Consider the following 20,032-nt stretch of genomic DNA (forward strand, 5'->3'; position numbering starts at 1 on the left):
CCTGATGGGAGTTGTAGTCCCAACTCGGCCAGACTCGGGCGCCTTTTCCGGTACTGGGACTACGCATCCCAGCAAGCACCGCGCTGTGCAGGTTTTCCGGTGTGGCGTCTGTCGTTTTCCCCGGCACAGAATCGGAAGTTCTGGGCTGCAGTTGCGTGGAAATGGGCACTGGTGGGCGGAGTGGGCTACGACCGGGAAAGGGGACCGCGGAAGGGGTGACAGCGGGCAAAGGGAACACGGATGGGGTGGCAACGACTACTACTGCTACTGCTGCCGTGGGCTCCTGCCAGTACAGGTGCATCGAATGCAACCAAGAGGCTAGTGAGTTGTACCGAGACTATAACCACGGCGTGCTGAAGATAACCATCTGCGTGAGTTGTCAGGTGTGGGGTGTCCTTGGGTAGAAAATGGCGCGGTGAGACTTGGGGACCATGAGAGACGATAGAATCTGTATGAGCTTTTTAGGGTGATAAAAATCAACGAGTTTCTGGGTCTTCTAATACAGTCTTCATTTCGATGCTTGACATTCCCACCGGGGGTCAGTCGAACCTTTGCATGAATACCTATAGTGGTAGAGAACTCGCTGCCCTACAGCGCTTTTCTCCTACCAGTCACGTTTGCTGGCGAGACCTACCTGGGCGAACGGATCCTCGGGCGGAGATGGATGTAGGCGTTGTGCAGAGAAATTTAAAGATCGGCATTATGGTTCACACCAAAGCTATTTCATTCTTAGTTGTTCTCCCTTTGATAGACACATGTTACCACCCTTACACTCCATAATCCGTATTAAATGCTCCTAGAATACTTTTTTTTCAGGTTTACACCATCGTGGTTATTAATGTACAGTATTGTGCACAAAGCACTGTGCTAGACGTTGGTGCTACAAAAATAAAAAATCAGGAAGTAAAAATTCTGCTTTCAAGGTGGTCATAGTCTATTTGTAAAGAATGATCTTATGTTTAGAAAGTCACAAAATTAGACCTTCTTTTCGGGGCATTAGCAAAGAACTTGTCACATAATAGGTAGTATGTTTTTGTCCCATTTCTGATCTTATGTTTTTCTAGTAATAATCCTCATTAGCAAAACATGGCCTGTAGTAATATAAAAGAGAGTAGACAAAGTATGAATGTGTAGCTATTTAATCTTGTCAGCCATTATAATCACTGCTGTATGCACCCTCGATTTCATCTTCCTCTCTTAAACGGTTTCCCTCACTTGGCAAAATTTCAACCATGGTTAAATCCAGCATATTGCCTGATCTGTCCCTACCCCCTTGCAGTTGTACATTGCTAGGGAAAGAAACACCTTAAGTTCATGACCCGTAACCTCAGGTGGGCCCTTGATGCCATCTGGCCTCACGTTATATTTCACTAGTTCCCACTTTCTGAACAATCATCACATACCTTCTCTCTCCTCAAGTTTCTCATGTATCCTCTCTGCTTCACTAAGAAAACAAAGGAGAATTTTCAGAAGCTTTGCAATCACATAAATGCAGTGCCGGCCTTCGTTATTCATATGCTCTGTTTTTCTTCCTGTTACTGTGGGTGAACTGTTCGTTTACCTGTCTAAAGCCAATGCCTCCACTTGTGCACTAGATCTCATCCTCTTCCATTTAGTTTAGGACATCCCTGTAGTGGTAGCGTCATGCACAGCATAATCTGTCAACGACAGACCACATATACAACATTGGGGCCATGAGATTGTTACCATATAGCCTAGGTTTGTGGTAGGCTGTACCATCTAGGTTTGTGTAAGTACACTCCATGATGTTTGCACAACAACAAACTCGCCTAAGGACACATTTATCAGAACATATCCCTGTCGTTGAGCAACGCGTGACTGTACTCTTCTGCTCTCTTGTGGATCATTCCGACCATTAAAAAAATTATCTACCGCACTTCCTCCTTTCCCGCCTGGTCTTTTTCTCCTTGCTTTGTCAGTAAAAATCCTTTAAGATATGTTTGTATTTGCTATCCTTATCTTACTATCTTCCTCTCCTAGCTTCTCTTGAATCTACTTGAGACAGACTTTCTTCCCACCCACCATTTCACTAGAAACTATTCTTGTTAAGATCGCCACTGACTTCCACTTTGCTAGTCCATTCTCAGTTAACTGTTAGCAGCCTTTGACCTCGTTACTTCCTCCTCCTGGAAACGCTGTCTGCGTGTGTCAGGACACCATGCTCTTCTAGTTTTCTTCTTACCTCACTGGCTATTTCCTCTCCATCTCCTTTCTGGTTTTGCATCACCTCCCTTACCTCTTAACCATGGAGTACCCTAAGACTTGGTTTGTGCGCCTTTCTGACTACCCATTCTCCTTTAAAGAGCAAAGAGCTCATTCTGACTGATAGCTCTAAACACCATCTAAATGTTTGCAATTCCAAAATGTATACCTCCAGCCTGACCCTCTCCCTTAAATTCCAGACTCAAATATCCAACTACCTAATTGACTTCTCCACTTGGATTTCAATGGTCACCTCAGACTTTCACAGTTAATGGCAACTCTACCATTTTAGTTCCTAAGACCAAAAAAACTGTGGAGTTATCCTTGGTTCCTCTCTCTCACATTCCTTATTCAGTTACTCAGCAAGTCCTCTTTACTCTATCTTCAAATTATGTTCAGAATCCACAACTTCTTACCACCTATAGTGCTACAACCGTGGTCCAAGCCATGGACCATGTCTTACCTGGACTGTTATCATAACTCAGCTGGTCTCCTTATGTCACCCCTGCACCTCTTCAGTCTCTTCACACAGCAGTCAGATTGATCCTTTTAAAATGTAAGATAAGTTATGTCATTCCTTTGGTCAAACCTTCCAGTGATTTTCCATCTCAGAATTAGGGCCAAAATCCCTGACTTGGCTTATAAGGCCCTATGTGGTCTCCTGCTCCTCTCGCCCTCCCTTATCCTACTGCAGTCCCATTGGCCTCCTCGTGTTTCTTAAACAATCCAGGTAAGTTCCTTCCTCAAGGCTTTTGCACTCTGCCGGGAACACTCTTCTCTCAGGCGTCTGCATGGCTAATCCCTTACCTCCTTCAAGTATTTTTTCTGACTATCAGAGAGGCCTACTCTGAGCACCCTATTAAAAATTGTGATCCCCCTCCCAAATCTGGTACACCGTATCACCCTTCCCTGCTTTATCATTTCCCATGCCACTTACCATCTTCTAATATTCTATATAATTGACATTTTTTTATTTCTTGCCTGTCCTCTCCCTGGAATGTAAGCTACACAAGGACGGAGAGTATGTGTATTTTATTCATTAATGGAACTGGATCACCCAGGACAGTACCTGACACATAGTAGGTACTCCATAAATATTTGTTGCATGAACGATTCCTAGGCTTTTAGATAATCATATCCTTGGCCATTCTGGTACAAGGGAAAGAACAGTAAGTTATAACGTGGTCTAAACTTAATGACTTTTGGACTGGTCCAGTTAAATGGTCCATTTGAAATATGACAACCACATAACTGTGAATAGTCTTTTGTCCAAAGAAAAGCTGGTAACTGTCTATGCATTTTAGTTAGTGATCTTTAATAATATAAAGTAACCTTTTTATTATTATTGTTATTATTATTATTATTATTAGCATTAAGCTAACAACAACAAAATCCCTTTCCTAATCATCAGATGCTGGCTTCTCTATACCTTTATGGAAAGACAAAATAGTTATTGGATAGCTGTTTGTCAACAGCTACACCCTCCCCCACTTTTTTCTCCCAAAATATTACATTCTCTCGCCCAGGAGAGAGATTTTAGAGTTATATTTGGAATAGTGAATGGTGGTACAGTACATCATGGGTTCTTTATTGTACACAGTCATTTCCTAATGAGATAGAGTATGTAATATCCTTGTTTTTATCATGCTAATGCATAGTAATATGCATAATAGCATTACTCAGGAAAAATCATTTAGTTGATGCTAGACTCTGAAAATTAAACCATGAAATAATTAATTTTTTAAAGGCTTTCCAAGTCCTCAGATTAAAAAGTAAAAAGTTTTTAGGCTTCAGGCTATTTGTTATGAAAGATTGTCCAGAGTTTCTCAGTGGTTACAGCCTAACTCCCGTGTCCTTTGGTCTCTTCCCTGCCATGTTTGGAGTCCACAGTATACTCAGCCTGATCTCATACCTGTATTTTTCATCCTAATCTCCTTCTCTTTGCTCTTGTTTTTCCACTGCCATTCCCCCAGCTTTCCTGTTTCCCTGATTTTCGCCCATCTATTGGAAGCATGTCCCTTGCTTTTAGCTACTCCCTCTGCTTCGGCTTTTCACAGTTTATCATGATTATGCTTAAAGATATAAGGCTTTTAGTATCCTATAGTGCCTGGCCTATTTTAAGTGCTCAGATATTTGATAAATTCATTATGGTAACAAAACAAAACAAGATTCCTTTGAGATTCTTGCAAGTTTCCGTTCTGTGCAGTACTACAATGCTGAGCTTCCACCCATGGGTGCCAGATGCAAAATGAATAAGACACAGCCCTGGCCTTCAGGAGCGTAAAGTCTCGTGGATTCCACTTTTAAGATATGTGTTTGCTTATTGTGGAACTAAAATTACACAGATTTGAGAATCAGTGGGGAAGGGGATGGTCCTAGAGATGATGGAAGGAAACAGTAGCAAGAATATTCATGAAAAAATTGGTTTGGTCAGTTTATATTCTGAAAGAGAGGTGATTCATGAGGGAACTGGATAACAGAGCAGCAGAAAGTAAGTCCTAGCTTTGTAAAGATCGAGGTGGTGGAAGCGGTGTTCGAGTTCCCAGGGTGTGCATGGTTCCTGTGCTGTAGTGATTTCTTAGAGGACAACGTTCTCTTTCAGGACACTTGTCAATATATTAAGTAGTAAATGATATGGAATGGAACAATTTTGCCAAAATAAGAAAACATATCCACTAAATTTTGCTGTCTGCCAATAGGATGTTTTGTTACATTGGTTTGTTTCGTGTGTGTGGGTTTCCTCCTTATGTTCAAAATGAGGGGAGCTCTCAAGGGAAAAGCAAATAATAGAGGCAGAACAAGGAAAAATTGGGCCTAAACTGATGGGGAGGGAACCAGCAGACTTAGTGAATTCTCAATGTTTATAAAATACTCAGAATGCTAGGAAGGGAAGATGGGCATGGCATGTGACACCAGAAGCTGCCCCTTCTGTTTGGGTTCATGTCACCCTGTGCTCGTTCCACTGTAGCACTTAGAGTGGTATGTTTGTTTGTCTTCCCCTTCTAAACCATAAGGTCCTTGAGGATAGAGACTCATGTCTTAAGGTGTATATCTAATACCTTGGAAGTGCCTGGTCCATAGAAATGGCTAAGAGAGCTGTCATAATGAATGTAATAGCCACTCCAAACACATGTGTCAGACAAGTGATTGCAAAAGAAATGAGAGTTGCTGTGTCTCCTGCTTCTGCTTTCTGCCTACCTCTTTCTAAAAATTGTCTGGATTCCATCTTAGACTTGTGATGCTGTCTGAAGATGGGTTTTAGAGAACTTTTAAAGGACAGAAAGAGGGCCCTTGGCCAGTCAGCAGTTTCATTTTAAAATGCAGTAGCATCTCAAGTCTTCCAGTCATGTTTGTATAGAGAGAAGACTTGTTCTCTACGTGGGTAGCATGGGGAAGGGATCTAGAAGACAGCTCTTTGTCATGAATATAGAATTTCTGATTCTGTGGCTCCTGTTTAGACACTAGCTTACTCTTTACTCAGCTAAAAAACTGCAAAATTATGAACCTCTTATGCCTCAGTTTTGTTTGGTGGATTTAAATTTGAGGTAATAGCACATCTCCCTTCATTGGTTCACTTGATGACTCAAAAACATACTCATTTCTTGTAATGACGTGAATGAAGTCAAGAAACTCTTTAAGTTGGAAGTGGATCTAATTTCTCATGATGTTTGGAGTGCAGGGTTAAAATTCTTCAGTGCACTTCATTTTTCTTCTAGCACTGTGACGTAATTAAAAGGCCATCCTGTATGTCTGCATATCCATCACTTCTATTTCCGTTTTAATCTCTCATAGTTTCAAAATGTTTTGTTTGAATCATAGCCATTAGTTTATGCAGTGAACAGTAGCCCTGATGCAACTTTGTAACTAATACCGTTTCAAATGTCACATTTCTAATGAGCTTGTTCTTGTATATCTGCATTTTATATATTGTAATGGTGTTGGGATTTGATAACACTGTAATCCCCCATGTCAAAAAAAAAAAAAAGCCATTTAATAGGAATTGCTGGGAGCCCCAGGAGCCTTGATTTGGGTAATCTGGACCGGGCTGCACAACCTAGTTCCTCACACACGGCCCAGTGTTCTCTGGTGTTTCTACGGTAGCAGAGAAAGACCATGTTCTTTCCATATTCTCAATGTTACCAGAGAAAAAAACAAGCTTCTTTTGGTATCTGCCACCAGGATTGATGGCACTATGTGCCCCATTCTGTACCCACTTGTAGCTCTTGGAAGCTCTAGGTGCAGAGTTTCTCTTCTGAATGCTTTTCTCTAGATCATGTTTCAAGAACCACAAAATTGGGGGCCATCTAGCCAACACGCAACAATTTATCAATGAAAGTATTTCATAAATTTATTTTTAGCAATTCCAACAGGTTGAAAGTAGAATTTTCTGGAATACTTTTCTGCTAAAGTCAGTCTTTAAATCAAATATCTTTTCAGCTTCTTAAATATGAGATTAAAAGATTAATATTTCTAGCCTAGAAGATTATATTTGGTCTCTTCTGAAATCAGGCCTTATATAGATGTACATTTTGTATCTGAATAGAAATGTATTTAAATAAATGCTGGTATGACCTTCTTACTATGTAAGTCCAAAGTAGACTCTGCTGTTTCGAAATCCTTTAAGATTTCAGAATGTATAAATTTGCTTGTTCTAATATTATCTTGCACTATTTCAGAAATCCTGTCAGAAACCTGTAGACAAATATATTGAGTATGATCCTGTTATCATCTTGATTAATGCTATTTTATGCAAAGCCCAGGCCTACAGGCATATTCTTTTCAATACTAAAATAAACGTAAGTGGTGATAATTTTTTATTTTCTAATTTTATTTGATGATGCTTTTTCATTTTAAAAGAATAATAATAAGTGTGAACAGAATTAAAGAACATTATTTAAAAAAAGAAATTGTAATGAGGGTGGGTCTTTTATCTCAGCAATGTATGAAAGTTTCTAGAAATAGCAGGCATTGATTAAAAAAGGAGTACAATGTCTAGTGAATATTTAAGAATGTGGTCACCGGTAAGAAACTGACAAACCATAATCTGGATTGCCTTTTAGTAGGTTACTTTTTGAAACAGACATCAATTATTTGGCACAGAAGAAAATTAAATATATCCAGGTAGGGAGAGAATTATACCTAAAAGAGGTAACTAAACATTAAAAGAAAAATATTTTAAAACGTAATCTGTCCCATTTTATACTCCACTGTTGAGGAAATGCATGAGGTGAATAACAACATTGAGCTTAATCAGAAAAGTCCTAATTTATAAAGTTGGATTTTTCAAAATATTCCTTTAGTGTATTGAATTGTGAACTCTAATAGTTTGGGTAGAGTTGACAGATAAAACACAGGGCACCCAATTAAATTTAATGATTTCACCCGTATTGGAAGATAAACACATAGATAAGGAGAACAACAGATAGGTGGTTACCAGAGGGGAAAGGGGTGGGGGAGGGCGAGCAAAAGGGTATAGGGACACATGTGTATGATGACAGATGGAGACTAGACTTTTGGTGGTGAACACAATGCAGTCTCTACAGAAGCTGAAATAGAATAATATACATCTGAAATTTACACAATGTTATAAGCCAGTGTGACCTCAATAAAATAATTTTGTTTAAAAAAAGAAAATTAGACAAACAATGAATAATTTTTTAGAATATGTCCCAAATATTACTTGGAACATACCTATACAAAAAAATTATTTGTTGTTTATCTGAAACTCATATTTAACTGAAACTCATATTTAAATCTGACAACCCTAAATTTGAGCTAACATGGACAGTAACAGTGCACTTTATTTATCCCTGTGCCTCCTTCCCCAAGCTGAATAACGAGGGCAGTTTTTAAATTACTGGAGTATCGATTCTCAAACTTTGGTACACATTAGAATCACCTGGGAGAGAGGGCGGGGGCGGCCGTTAATCCTTCCAAGTCTACGCCTCAGCCAGAACCAATTAAATCAGACCCTTTAGGGGATGGGATCCAGGTGACCGTATTTCTTAAAACTCCCCAGGCTATTCCAGAGTGCAGCCAGGAGAACCAGCGTGCCAGCTAGGGGAACCTGAGCGGCTCACACTGATAAGTGTCCCTGGACTGCACTGAGTTTGCGTACACCCTTGTTTTTCCCCACTTTATAGCAACAGAGAAAGTTCAACCTATAGGAGAAATGTATAGCAAAAAGCCAACTCTTGTTGCCTAGTATTTTCTGTTTTTGCCAAAATTTCAGCCTCTTTAGAACCTCCAGCTGAGTTGCCACCCTTTAGTTGCTGTCTTTCAATATATTAGTTTATACATTCAGCCTAGGAGCATTTTTTTGATTCGTGTTCAGACTAATGGTTTCCTATGAGATATGGAATCTTCAAATTAAACCTGTTCCCTTATTGCTACTTCCACCTGTCCATTAGTCACATAAATTCTGTGCTTGATTCTGTATATAGGACAAATGTTGGAAATACAACGAAGCGTGAACTACTATTTAAAGCAGTGATTCTAGGTCTGTGCCTACTGGTATTACGTCCAATAGAGTGTTTTTTACCTAATGAAACAGCCATGTCTTTTTGACCACCAGATGCATGGAAAACTCTGCATATTTTGTTTGCTTTGTGAAGCATACCTGCGATGGTGGCAGCTTCAAGATTCAAACCAGAACACTGATCCTGATGACTTCATCAGATATGCCAAGGAGTGGGATTTCTATAGAATGTTTGCAATTGCTTCTCTAGGTAGGAAGAAGCCATGCTTTTCTATTCTTAGTTAACTAGGACTTACTCTTCTGATTAAAAGTGAGGCGTGTGGTCTTAATCATTGGTAAGAGGAGCTAGTTGATATAGGACTTGAGACTAAATTTTCAGCTCTACCACTAACCTGCTAGGTGAGTTCGTCTAAGTTATCTGCTTTCTTACTTTTTTGTTATCACACATATGGTATGGAAGTAGTTATGCTTATCAGATTAGAGAGTTTCATAAAATATTTTGAGATAAAATATTGTTGATGAAATTCCTAAATTTAAGTTGATTATCCAATGTGAAGATTACCTAGGTCCCATCTTTATTAAAACAGATTGATAATTTCCAGAGATTATCCAATGTATTGTACTAATGCTAATGTACTAATGTAATGTACTAATAGGGAGAACTTGTTATTTATCTGACTGCACACAGGAAAACTGGTGACTTTCCAAAATCCTTACATTCAGGAATTGCTTTGCTTCAGAATCTGAATTTGTGACTTAGGTCAGAATCGTATGGAACTGATTTCTATAACGATTTTATTACTTACTGGTTTCGGTGCTTCTCTGCTTCTAAAATTGTTTGATTATAATGAACCATTATTTTAGTAATCTTAAGTCTCCAGTTCACTCATATTTCTGGACTGTGTGTTCTCTTTTATTCTCTTTTCTTCTCTATCTGCCCTCATGCCTTGGTCCTCTCAGGCAGTCCTGTGGTTTTAGAATTCATCTATATGCTGAGAATTCCCAAACTTACATAATAATATTAAAAACCGTCACCATGAATGCATCACCTAAGCCAAGAACTAGAACCTAATGTAATTTTAAGCTTTAAAACAAGCCTCTTAAAGTTTGTAAAGATAAACTCCTTTGTGTACATAATTTTTAATATAAACAAAACAGGCTTATTTTCAAATAGTTTGGAATTCCTATGCACCTACTCTATAGTGGATATTTTGACCCTCAATCAGAAATGTCTTTCTCCTGTTACTTAACTTTTTTATATGTCTTAATCTGATCCATAATTAGGTGACAAACCCCTAAAACAACTTATAAAGAATCTCTTACATAAATATGGCATTTTATAATTTAAGCAGTGCTTTTGTGGTTTTGTCAGCTCAATTTTCACATCCATCCTCTCTGGTAGGTAGGTTGGGGGTTCTCCCGTATCTATAGCTGTGGAAAACATAGAAGTAGGAAGGGCCAGTGGTTTTCCCCAAGTCCCACAGCAGGCTAGTGTCAGCACTGAGACGGGACGGGCTCTGGGCTCCCCACCGGGTGCTCTCTGCACAGCAGCACTCTGTGCGTAGGCGGCAGCTCCTGCTGAACCTGCCTCATCCGTGAAAGCCTTCAGGAGTAGGGGCTCCATAACTTCTACCTTGTGAAAGATCGTGCTTAGCCCGAGGGGCTGGTGCAGTTCCATAAATCGCCCAAGTTCTCAGTTAGAGAGATGTGGAAGTTGATCTAGTCCACCCTTCTATCCAGGGCAAGAAACCCTTCGCTCTCCATTCTGCAGGATGGGCTACCTTTATGTATCCCCAGCGCAGGGGACAACACGCTGTGGTTCCATGGTTCTTCTTGTTAGCGAGTTCTTTATTGCTTTTATTACTTTTTTGTCCAAAACCCAGGCTATAAGGTCTGCCTGTTGAGCAGGTCCTTGCCGTTGACAAGCCTTCAATTGTTTTGCAGGGAGAGCATGTGTCTCCCTTGAGGAATATATCCAATTTGATGTAGATCAATCGTCCTCAGTTAAGGTTATTAATCCTAATCACCTATATTTGGAACCTCTTTAGTTTGGCTATATTGAGTTATAAAACATTTTAGGAAGAAGGTTGTTGTTTCTCCTATAATATGATATATGTGTTCCAGAAAAACTTGATTCTGCAGAAACCTAAATAACACAGCTTATGGGAAAAAATAGAATTAGGGACAGACTACTCATAATGAATGCAGCTGGGTAATCAGAGGACTAACAATCTTAATAAAAATAAAAATGCAGTGAAAAGAAATGTTAAATTCCTGGTTAATGGGAACAGAACAGATCGTGCTCTGTTCTGACCATGGGACACAAGCGGAACTATTGCTGCTTCTGCTCTGGATGCTGTCTCTGAATACTTCCTGGAAGGATAAGGAATTACACTCAGAAAGTTTGTAAAATGAATAAGGGAAGTTTTCAATTTAGGTAACAGTGTTCAAAATCTTGTAGATAATAGGCACTCAATAAATAGTGGAAGAATGAACAAAAAACATGTCTTCATGTGTAATTCTTAAGATGGGTCCCATCTCTCAGATTAACAGCCCCCATTCTCCTGTTTTATTCTTTGTGTGAGAGCTCTAACACTGAAGATGTTGAAACAGCATCTTACTACCTAGTAGGAACTTCAAAAGGTTGATGATTAGAATTCTAATGGAGTTATGTTTTCTTCAGTGGATGATTAAATACTTCGTGAAAGAATTGTTGAAATATGTTTCTGAAATCATACCAGCAGGATTTGACACACTAGGCAGGGGGTTATTACTTTTTTTTAAAAAAAGAAAATTTTATCTTGATAAAGCATTTCTTATGAAGTCAGCTGATAAGTTGTATTTTGGGATTGTGGTTTATTTGTTTTTGGGGGGATATGGTTTGGATAAAGACCTTCATATTTTTATTTTCCATTTCCTCCTTAGAACAAACTGCCTTTTTTATTGGCATTTTTACTTTCCTGTGGGTAGTGCGACCTATGACAGCGAAAAAAAAACCCAACTTCGTTTTGCTGCTGAAAGCATTGTTATTGTCGAGCTACGGAAAACTCTTGCTGATTCCAGCTGTCATTTGGGAACATGACTACACACCCCTGTGCCTCAGACTCATTAAAGTATTTGTCCTTACATCAAACTTTCAGGCAATTAGAGGTATGTTTATGTTTCATTCTGTCTTCTCAGCTTTCAACCCATATAAAAACTTAAAGCTTGTTTGCAGAGCATGGTTTTTATATAACCTGTTAAACACGGGAATTCTTTATAGAATGATAACAATGCCTGACATTTCTATAGTGCCTCAAACATAGCACATATTCAGTATTTGTTCAATTAAACCCTATGGTACTTTTTAGTTTTCAATATGGTTTCATATGCATTGTCTCTATCCTGTGGGGTTAGTAGAGCAGCCGTTATTACCTCCACTTTATGAATGAGTAGTGCTGTCCAAAGTTACATGGCAGGGCAGTTGTCAAGCAAGGACAGGATGCCAGGTATCTGCTTGCCTCAGGACAATTCCTGCTATACCAAGGAAGGGAGAAGCAGTGTGTCTTCATTTTCCCTACACATTGTGAGAAGTGCTATTTTAAATGAACCTGATAATTCTTATCATAATGTTTATCATAACATTTATCATCTTGTAAACTGTAAAACCAAGAGTAGCAATTTTTTTTCTCTTCTCTTTATAACTCTAGAACATATTTTTTACTTTCGCTGGTAATATTCATGGGAATCTGTGTCTTTGAGGAGGAGAAGCTTAGTGTTTTTGTTATAAGTAGGTGCTTTGGTTCTCTCAAAGCGTTGCAAATGGAAAAGTGGGAGGAGATAACAGCACAGAGTAATAAGAACAGAGAGATTTTCTACAAACAGCTTTACAGAACAATTCCATTCATACTACTGCGTGATTTACATGCCAATATCATTTAATTAAACTCTTAAGAACTTATTAGTTGCTTTTTCTTTTCCAGTGACCCTAAACATCAACCGAAAGCTCTCCTTTTTGGCCATCTTGAGTGGCTTACTGCTGGAAAGCACCATGGTCTACTTCTTCCAGAGGATGGAATGGGACATTGGAAGTGATTGTGCCATCTATAAACCTCAAGACTTTTGAAGAGGTACAAAAGCATCTTAGTGCTCATGCATTCAGACAAGTATCCTCCTCAAATTAGACAGATGTTGTAAAATAAATGTGTGCCCTTCCGTAACCGCCCCCCCCAAACCCCCCATCACCTAATTGCCTCTAGATGCCTCCGTCTCCCTCAAGGACTTTAGTATGTCTCCCAGGGTCCTTCACTTTAGTTCTTTTGTCGTCCTTTGTGACATCAGCATCTTTGTTTTTGTTGCTTCTAGGGCCCTATTCTCACAATTTCTCTAACACCTCTACTCCAACTCACTCCTACTGAGGTCTCAGACTCTGCAATTGGCACCACTGACACTGTCTCCTACCCTTTTCCAACATCCTACTCCTTCCCTTCCACCACCCCTGCTTCTTGCTACCTTTTTTTACCTCTAGTCCCTTAACCTCTGCCTTTCCTCTGCTTCTGACCTACATTGCCTGTCTTTTAACCACGCCTGGCACCTGTAGGCTGCTGCTGAGTTATTCTCCATTAGTCCCTTGAAATCCATCAGCTTCTTGCCCTTCCATCACACATGCCTTGCTAGAGCCGTTTGGGTGAGGCTCCCCATCTGTTTTCTCCATAATGCATGGCGAGTGTTGCTTGCACAGGCCACCCCTGCGTATGCACAGAGCCTCGTCGGGACCTCTGTGTTGCTCCTCTGTCTTGTAGTCACCTCTGGTGAACCTGCCAGCAAATGGCCTTAAAGCTGTTGTTCTGAAACTTTCCCCGTGCTCCTTACTCCTGTGTCTGCTCTCACGTTGCTGAGAATCGAGACTCTTAGAAACTCCTGGAGCCTCCTTCTTCTCCGTTTCAGAACTTCTTTGGCCATCGGTCTTCTTTCCTCCTTCCTTCCTTCATGTCTCAGAGTTGTGCTCAGCTTCCTCTCTGGGGCTGTTTGCAACCTGTAAATGTCCTTCTCCCTCTGGTCACAGTCAGACTTCTGGGTCAAAGCCTGCCCCTCCCTGCAGCCTGTGTTCAGACGTAGGATCCTGGAGCGGACTCTCGAAGGCTGGACTGGGGAGTGAGGGGGTACAGGTGGTGAGGCGAGTAGGAAACAGACTGTAGCTGAAGGAAACGGGCTGCGTCCGTGACCCACATGAGAGAAATCTGAGGCCACACTCTTCCTCTTTCCTACGTATCCTTGTAGATCGTGGCTCTGCCTTCTCCACCTCTCCTGTCCACATCCTCACTCCTGTTGCCTCAGTCTCCCTTCGTGCTCAGTTAATCCTCGTCCTTTCCGGGTCTTCCGAGGCATTGCTTCTTCATTACCCTCCCTCCTCTACACTGGCTCCTTCCCCTCTGCCAATGTACACGCACAGCTCTTTATTCTAGAACAGTCTGTCTAAGCCTGTTTCTTCACCACCTTTCCTCTTTGTAAAACTTACTTTCTCCCGTAGCCTCCTGAATCTGCACTCCTAAAACTCAGAGGGAAGCCGGGGGCCAGCTCTTTTGCAGATTCCTTCTCCTGAGCTCTGCTCGGGGAGCTGCTGGCTCAGAGCCCCTCCTTCTGAAACAGGCTGCCGTTTCCTTTCTGTCGGGTCTTTCTTCTTCACCGACTGCCCTGTCTGTTCTAGGATTCTGTCCTCAGCCCTCTTCTTCTCTCTCTTGCTGTCCACACCCTCGGCTTTGGCAGTAGCACAGCGTGAACCATTCTCCCAGGCCCTATTCCTTCCAGATGTAACGCCTCCAGCTCTCCCCCTCTGCCAGGTCCCTTGTGCCCTTCCACTGCTCCTAGATGATGCCAGGATGACCCTGCCATTACCTTTAAAATTGAGCTCAGTGTCATCCCCCTCTACCCACCAAAACAGAATCTTTCCTGATAGCTTTTCTCTGGAAATGTCCCTTATCATCTTTTCACTCAGACCCAGCTCAGTCCTCATTATCTCCCGCTTAAAAGTTTATAACAATCTCCTTACCAGCGTTCAACCTGTACCACTGCCACATAAATCTTCATAAACCAGCACTTCTGATATCTCTCCAAATTTTGCATCATTTCTTATTGCTGACACAAGAGTTTCTAGGCTCTTCCTGAGAAACATCATTTAGTTTTCTCTAAGCTTTAGTGTGATCCCCATAATCTGTCCTAATTCTTCTCCGCAGGCATGTTCCTACCCACATTCTACTGGAGTCTTCTTCTCATCTCCAGATATGTCTTATGCTCTTCCCAGGCCCTGAGTGGCCTCTTCTCCGCCTAACCAGATAGTCACCTTTGCTTCTCTGTGGAATGAAGACTTTCCAAAAACTCAAGTCTGTGTGCTCATTCCTTCCCTGGATCTCCCAGTGCCCAGCTCAACACCACAGCAGTCATGTGTCCTGGATCTTCTGAGACTGTCCCAGAGCCAGATACTTTGCCCCCGCTTCCATAAGCCTTCTCCCTGTCAAGCTACCCATTATAGTTTCTGGTTAGGAAAATAAGGTCATCTGTCTAACAGCCATTTGAAAACCATTATCCTCTTTTATGTTATCTCATGTTTTATACTTGTCTGTGTCTTCTATTAAAATTCCATGTGTTGGGGCCAGCCCGGTGGCACAGCGCTTAAGTTCACACACTCAACTTTGACAGCCTTGGGTTTGCCAGTTTGGATCCTGGGCGAAGACCTAGGATGTACCGCTTATCAAGCCATGCTGTGGCAGGTGTCCCACATACAAAATAGAGGAAGATGGGGGGCTGGCCCCGTGGCCGAGTGGTTAAGTTCGCGCGCTCCGCTGTAGGCGGCCCAGTGTTTCGTTAGTTCAAATCCTGGGCACGGATATGGCACTGCTCATCAAGCCACGCTGAAGCAGCGTCCCACATGCCACAACTAGAAGGATCCACAACAAAGAATATACAACTATGTACTGGGGGGCTTTAGGGAGAAAAAGGAAAAAATAAAATCTCAAAAAAAAAAAATAGAGGAAGATGGGCACGGATGTTAGCTCAGGGCCAATCTTCCTCTGGTGGTGGGGGGGGGGCAGTGGGAAGAGGAGGATTGGCAGTGGATGGTAGCTCAGAGCTAATCTTCCTCAAAACAAAAAAAAATTCCATGTGTTTATGCCAGACTCCCCCAACCTGGTTAAAAGTTTAGTGCCAGGAGAAACCATGCCTGAGCTTCCCCTGTGTCTTCCACACTACAGGACCTGCCCTAGTATTTGTTGATCTGATTTTCAATTGTATGCGCCATTCTAAATACTTCTCTTATTATCCACAGTTTTATTTTTTACTATCTGTGGCATGACCAGCTGCATTCGAAAAGAGAAGACAGAAAATATAAACCAAGCCCCTCATTTCTGTTGAGCAAAATGAAGCAAGGATTCAGATACACTTCCTGAACAAGAAAGCAATGGTTATGGCATTGGACACCCCAGCCCTGCGACCCCTCACCCCCCATATACAAGAAGCCACTACACCCCACACAGATACACACAGACACACACTGAAACACTCACACAAACACGAGGCATGTTGGTAGAGGGATTGATGTATGCAAGAAGTGCAATATACGTTATAGATAACTTCCGGTAAGCATTTGAATTGAAAGAGGAACGTGGATTCATGATTCACACATAATAAAAGACCTATGTTTCATTCCTTTGACATGTTTATATCTTTCTAATTTAAATGTTAAGTTACTGGCTTTAAATAATGTCTTTAAATAATATATTGTGTTCTTCAAATAATAGAAACACTTTTAATAAAGTCAAAATAAACTGAGCTTTTCTAAATGTTCAGTTCAGTATCTTCCCCTGTAACTAAGTTCATCTTTAAAATTGGCTGATTGAACAATAAATAAGATCAGTAAAAGCCACTGAATTGTATACTTCACGGGGTGAATTATATCTCAGTAAAGCTGTTATTAAATGACTAGATGAGACAGCACCTCCCCCCTTTTCTCTCTCCCTGTTTCAGTCAGCTGTTCTGCCATTCCTTATTTACTTAGTCATTCAACAGATGTTTACTGAGCACCTATTATATGTGTATCAGACACAGTGAGTCCAGTGGTGAATAAGATTGGCCCTCTTAAAGTTTACTAAGTCTTGATGGATTTAGAAGTATGAGTAGATCATTGCAGTGCAGTGTGGTAGGTGCTATAAAGGGGTGAGTATAGGGCACTAGGGAAATACGGAATAGAAACACTTGTTCCAGTCCTAGGAGGTGAGAAGGTCTTCCCAGAGGAGGGGGAAAGGAAAGGAACTTTCCGTTATCCCTGGAAGAATAACAACGCGTGCAAAGTCCTAGAGGGCAGAGAGTGTGACGTGCATATGAAGGGAACTGCAAGTGTACAGTGCCACGGGGCGGAGTGTGGCAGGGCAAGTCTTACAAATGACACTAGGAAGTCACATAAAGGTCGGATTATGAAGGGCCTCATGAGTTGTAATTTATCCCAAGGACAATGAAACCAACACATAGTTAAAAAGAAGAATCCAAAGTAAAAACAGACAAAACCAATTGGGGTAACATCACAGCCACAGGATGGAGAGGCCTGTCAGCCACCAGAGGGAGCCTATAAATGTTAATAAGGAGAGAGGAAGAAAACATGGTTCAAAGGCATACAACCAAAAGGAAAAAGTCAATTAAAAAACATTAGGAAAAAATGACAAAAAAGTGATACACTGATCATAGCTGTTCAAATATTTAACTCAGCTAAGTAAAGATGAACACATCATCCATTTATAAATTCATACTAAAAACATCCCCAGTCTTTCTTGATGACCATAAAAGTATTTGTTAATCTTGAAAAAACAAACAAAACAGGCAAACAAGTATTAGAAACTCCTTTCCTTGGTATCAGTGAGGTGCCCATGAGCAGAGTGAGCTGAGGGCTGTGGACTGGGTAGAGGACCACAGTGCAAAGGAAACCCATCTGATGCAACTCTGTCTCAGGCTCCATTCAGCATGTTATTTATTACATCATGCCTCAGAGTAAGAAAAGGAAGGGTAAGACTCCAGGAAGAAGGCAGAAAGACTGCCTTCAAATGGCCTGTAGGTCCACTTGGAAAGAGTGACTAGTTTGCCCCCTCCCCATGTCCCACCCCACTGCACAGCCCAGGAAATTCATCTTATCTGAATGGTCGGTAGCCCTACATTTTCAATATCTTTTATGAAAAATTTAAAAGATACAAAAAAGGTGAAAGAATCGTACAGTGAAAACACATATATCCACCACCTAGATTTTACAGCTGTTAAATTTGCCCTGACTTTTCTTTAATGCTTGTTTAAATACGATCCCTGAGATGGCAGGCTTGCTCAGTTGGTTACACTGGGGAGCTAGAAGGTAGTGGTGGTGCTCAGTGCTTGAGAACAATGTCCATGTCTTCCAAGCCACCACTTGCCCCCCAAAATTGAGATGTGGTCTAACAACAAAAAAAAGATATTTATAAGAAAATCCACCTGGAGGTATAAAAGTTAAATCACTTTTAGATATCCCCACTTTTATTGAAAAGCACATACCCTCAAGCCATTCTAGAAAACCTGCCTCATAATCACAATCACAGGTCAGTTATCATCATGCAGTGGCTACATGGACAGAGCCCCACCCCGCTGGCTCTTGAGTTTTCAACAAGGCCAAGAACCAAAGGAGAAAAGCACTTACTTTATGAGGGCACAATATAAACTAATAAGGCACATGAAAATAGACAATTGGCCTTTTGTTAAAAGATTTTCTATCGGAGTGTTTGAACTGAAATTAGGAAGAAAACATCATGGTGTATTATAAGAGCCAAAGAAAGCGTATTTTTAGATATTTACAACAAGACAAAACATCAATCAGAAAAGTTAAAAATATTTTAAAATCACAGTCTTACATGAAGAAACTGAAGTTTAGAATGTTTAAGGGATTTGCTCAAGGTCACACAAGCATATAGTGACAGAATTGGGACTAAAACCTTGGCCTCTACTCCTAGTCTAACAGAGGATCCCTGGGCCTATATTCCCTTGCAAAAAAAAGGATAAATGACTGTTCTTCAGATAGTTGGGAATAGAGACCAAGAGAGTTTTAAGCAAATGGGGAACTCAAATGACTAGAACCAGGTTTAAATATTAGTCCTTTGTCTCCAAGGAAAGAAGCGGTAGAAGAAAATGAGCATTTCACTGTATTCTTTCCTCAGTGCAACAGCTGCCATCCTTAAAAGTTGTGTGTACCTTCCTGGTATCTAACATATCTAACCATTTCATTATAAAATTGGGAACACATTCTGAAAAGTTATTAACCCAAAACTAAACTTAAAATGTTCTCGAAAATAAAACGTCGTCTAACTCCTGATGAACCAACAGAGGAAGAGCATTACAAAAGCAAGAACCTCAGGACCCAAAACAGGATTCTATTTATTGACTCCTATTTAACAAATATTTACATATACAATTTACTACCTGCCAGGCCCTATTCTGTTGACTAAAGTTGACTCTTGGAGCCTATCAGGAAATGCATCCTGAGTCTGTGGAAAGGGTTCACACAGTGTGTTCAGCCAGCAGATTGAATGATAATGTGCCATTGCGACACAGATAAATAGCTAAATGGGGAGAACATAAAGGTGCCTAGAGATTTTACTAGTTTCCTGTGGCTGCTGTAACAAATTACCACAAGCTCGGTGGCTTGAAAATTTACTCTGTCACAATTCTGGAGGCAAGAAGTCCAGAGTCAGTGTCACTGGGCCAAAATCCAGGTGTTCGTAGGGCCACACTCCCTCCAGAAGCTCTCAGAGAACCACTCCTTGCCTCTTCCAGCTTTTGTTGGCCGCTGTCCTTCCTTGGCTTGTGGCCACATCACTCCAATCTCTGTTCCATCTTCACATCACCTCCTCCTGTGTGTGTGTCAAATCTCCCCCTGTCTCTCTCTCATAAGGACATTTGTGATGGCATTTAGGACCACCTGGATAATCCAGAATAATCTGGCGATCTCAAGAGTCTTAATCACATCTGTGAAGGACTTTTTTCCAAATAAGGTAACATTTACAAGTTCCTGAGATTATATCTTTGGCCCAGATATCTTTGGGGGGCCGTTTTTCAGCCCACCACAGCATCATCTGGCTAATAGCACCTCCCCTCCCCCAACACACACACACACACATCCTCCCAAATTTGAGCAGGACTCTCCTGTGAAGCTTAACCCTTTATCTGCAACTTCATCAGTCACCGGGAGGCAGCCTTCAGGGCACTACGAGGAGCTCTCCATGACTGGACCTGTGTGACGGAGGAGACTCCCGCACTGGCTGGGACTGGGGGGGGGGGGGGGGGGGGGGGGGG

The 20,032-nt window shown here is 41.1% G+C and overlaps 1 protein-coding gene across 2 annotated transcripts; it reads left to right on the plus strand.

Annotated features, from left to right (window-relative positions):
* The first annotated feature begins 111 nt into the window (after window positions 1-111).
* ARV1 (ARV1 homolog, fatty acid homeostasis modulator) lies at window positions 112-16,387 on the plus strand. 2 transcript variants are annotated; one of them, XM_046654984.1, is made up of 6 exons: window positions 112-371; window positions 6,900-7,019; window positions 8,798-8,951; window positions 11,627-11,851; window positions 12,664-12,810; window positions 14,914-15,376. In XM_046654984.1, the coding sequence occupies exons 1-5, from the start codon at window positions 162-164 to the stop codon at window positions 12,804-12,806; spliced, it is 852 nt and encodes a 283-aa protein (XP_046510940.1). In that variant the 5' UTR covers window positions 112-161; the 3' UTR covers window positions 12,807-12,810; window positions 14,914-15,376. The 2 variants fall into 2 exon arrangements, with proteins under 2 accessions (XP_046510940.1, XP_046510939.1); XM_046654983.1 differs by lacking the exon at window positions 14,914-15,376 and adding an exon at window positions 16,002-16,387 and having other exon boundaries at window positions 114-371.
* Window positions 16,388-20,032: the final 3,645 nt, after the last annotated feature.

Source organism: Equus quagga, chromosome 2, assembly GCF_021613505.1.
Source record: "Equus quagga isolate Etosha38 chromosome 2, UCLA_HA_Equagga_1.0, whole genome shotgun sequence".
Lineage (NCBI taxonomy): Eukaryota > Metazoa > Chordata > Mammalia > Perissodactyla > Equidae > Equus > Equus quagga.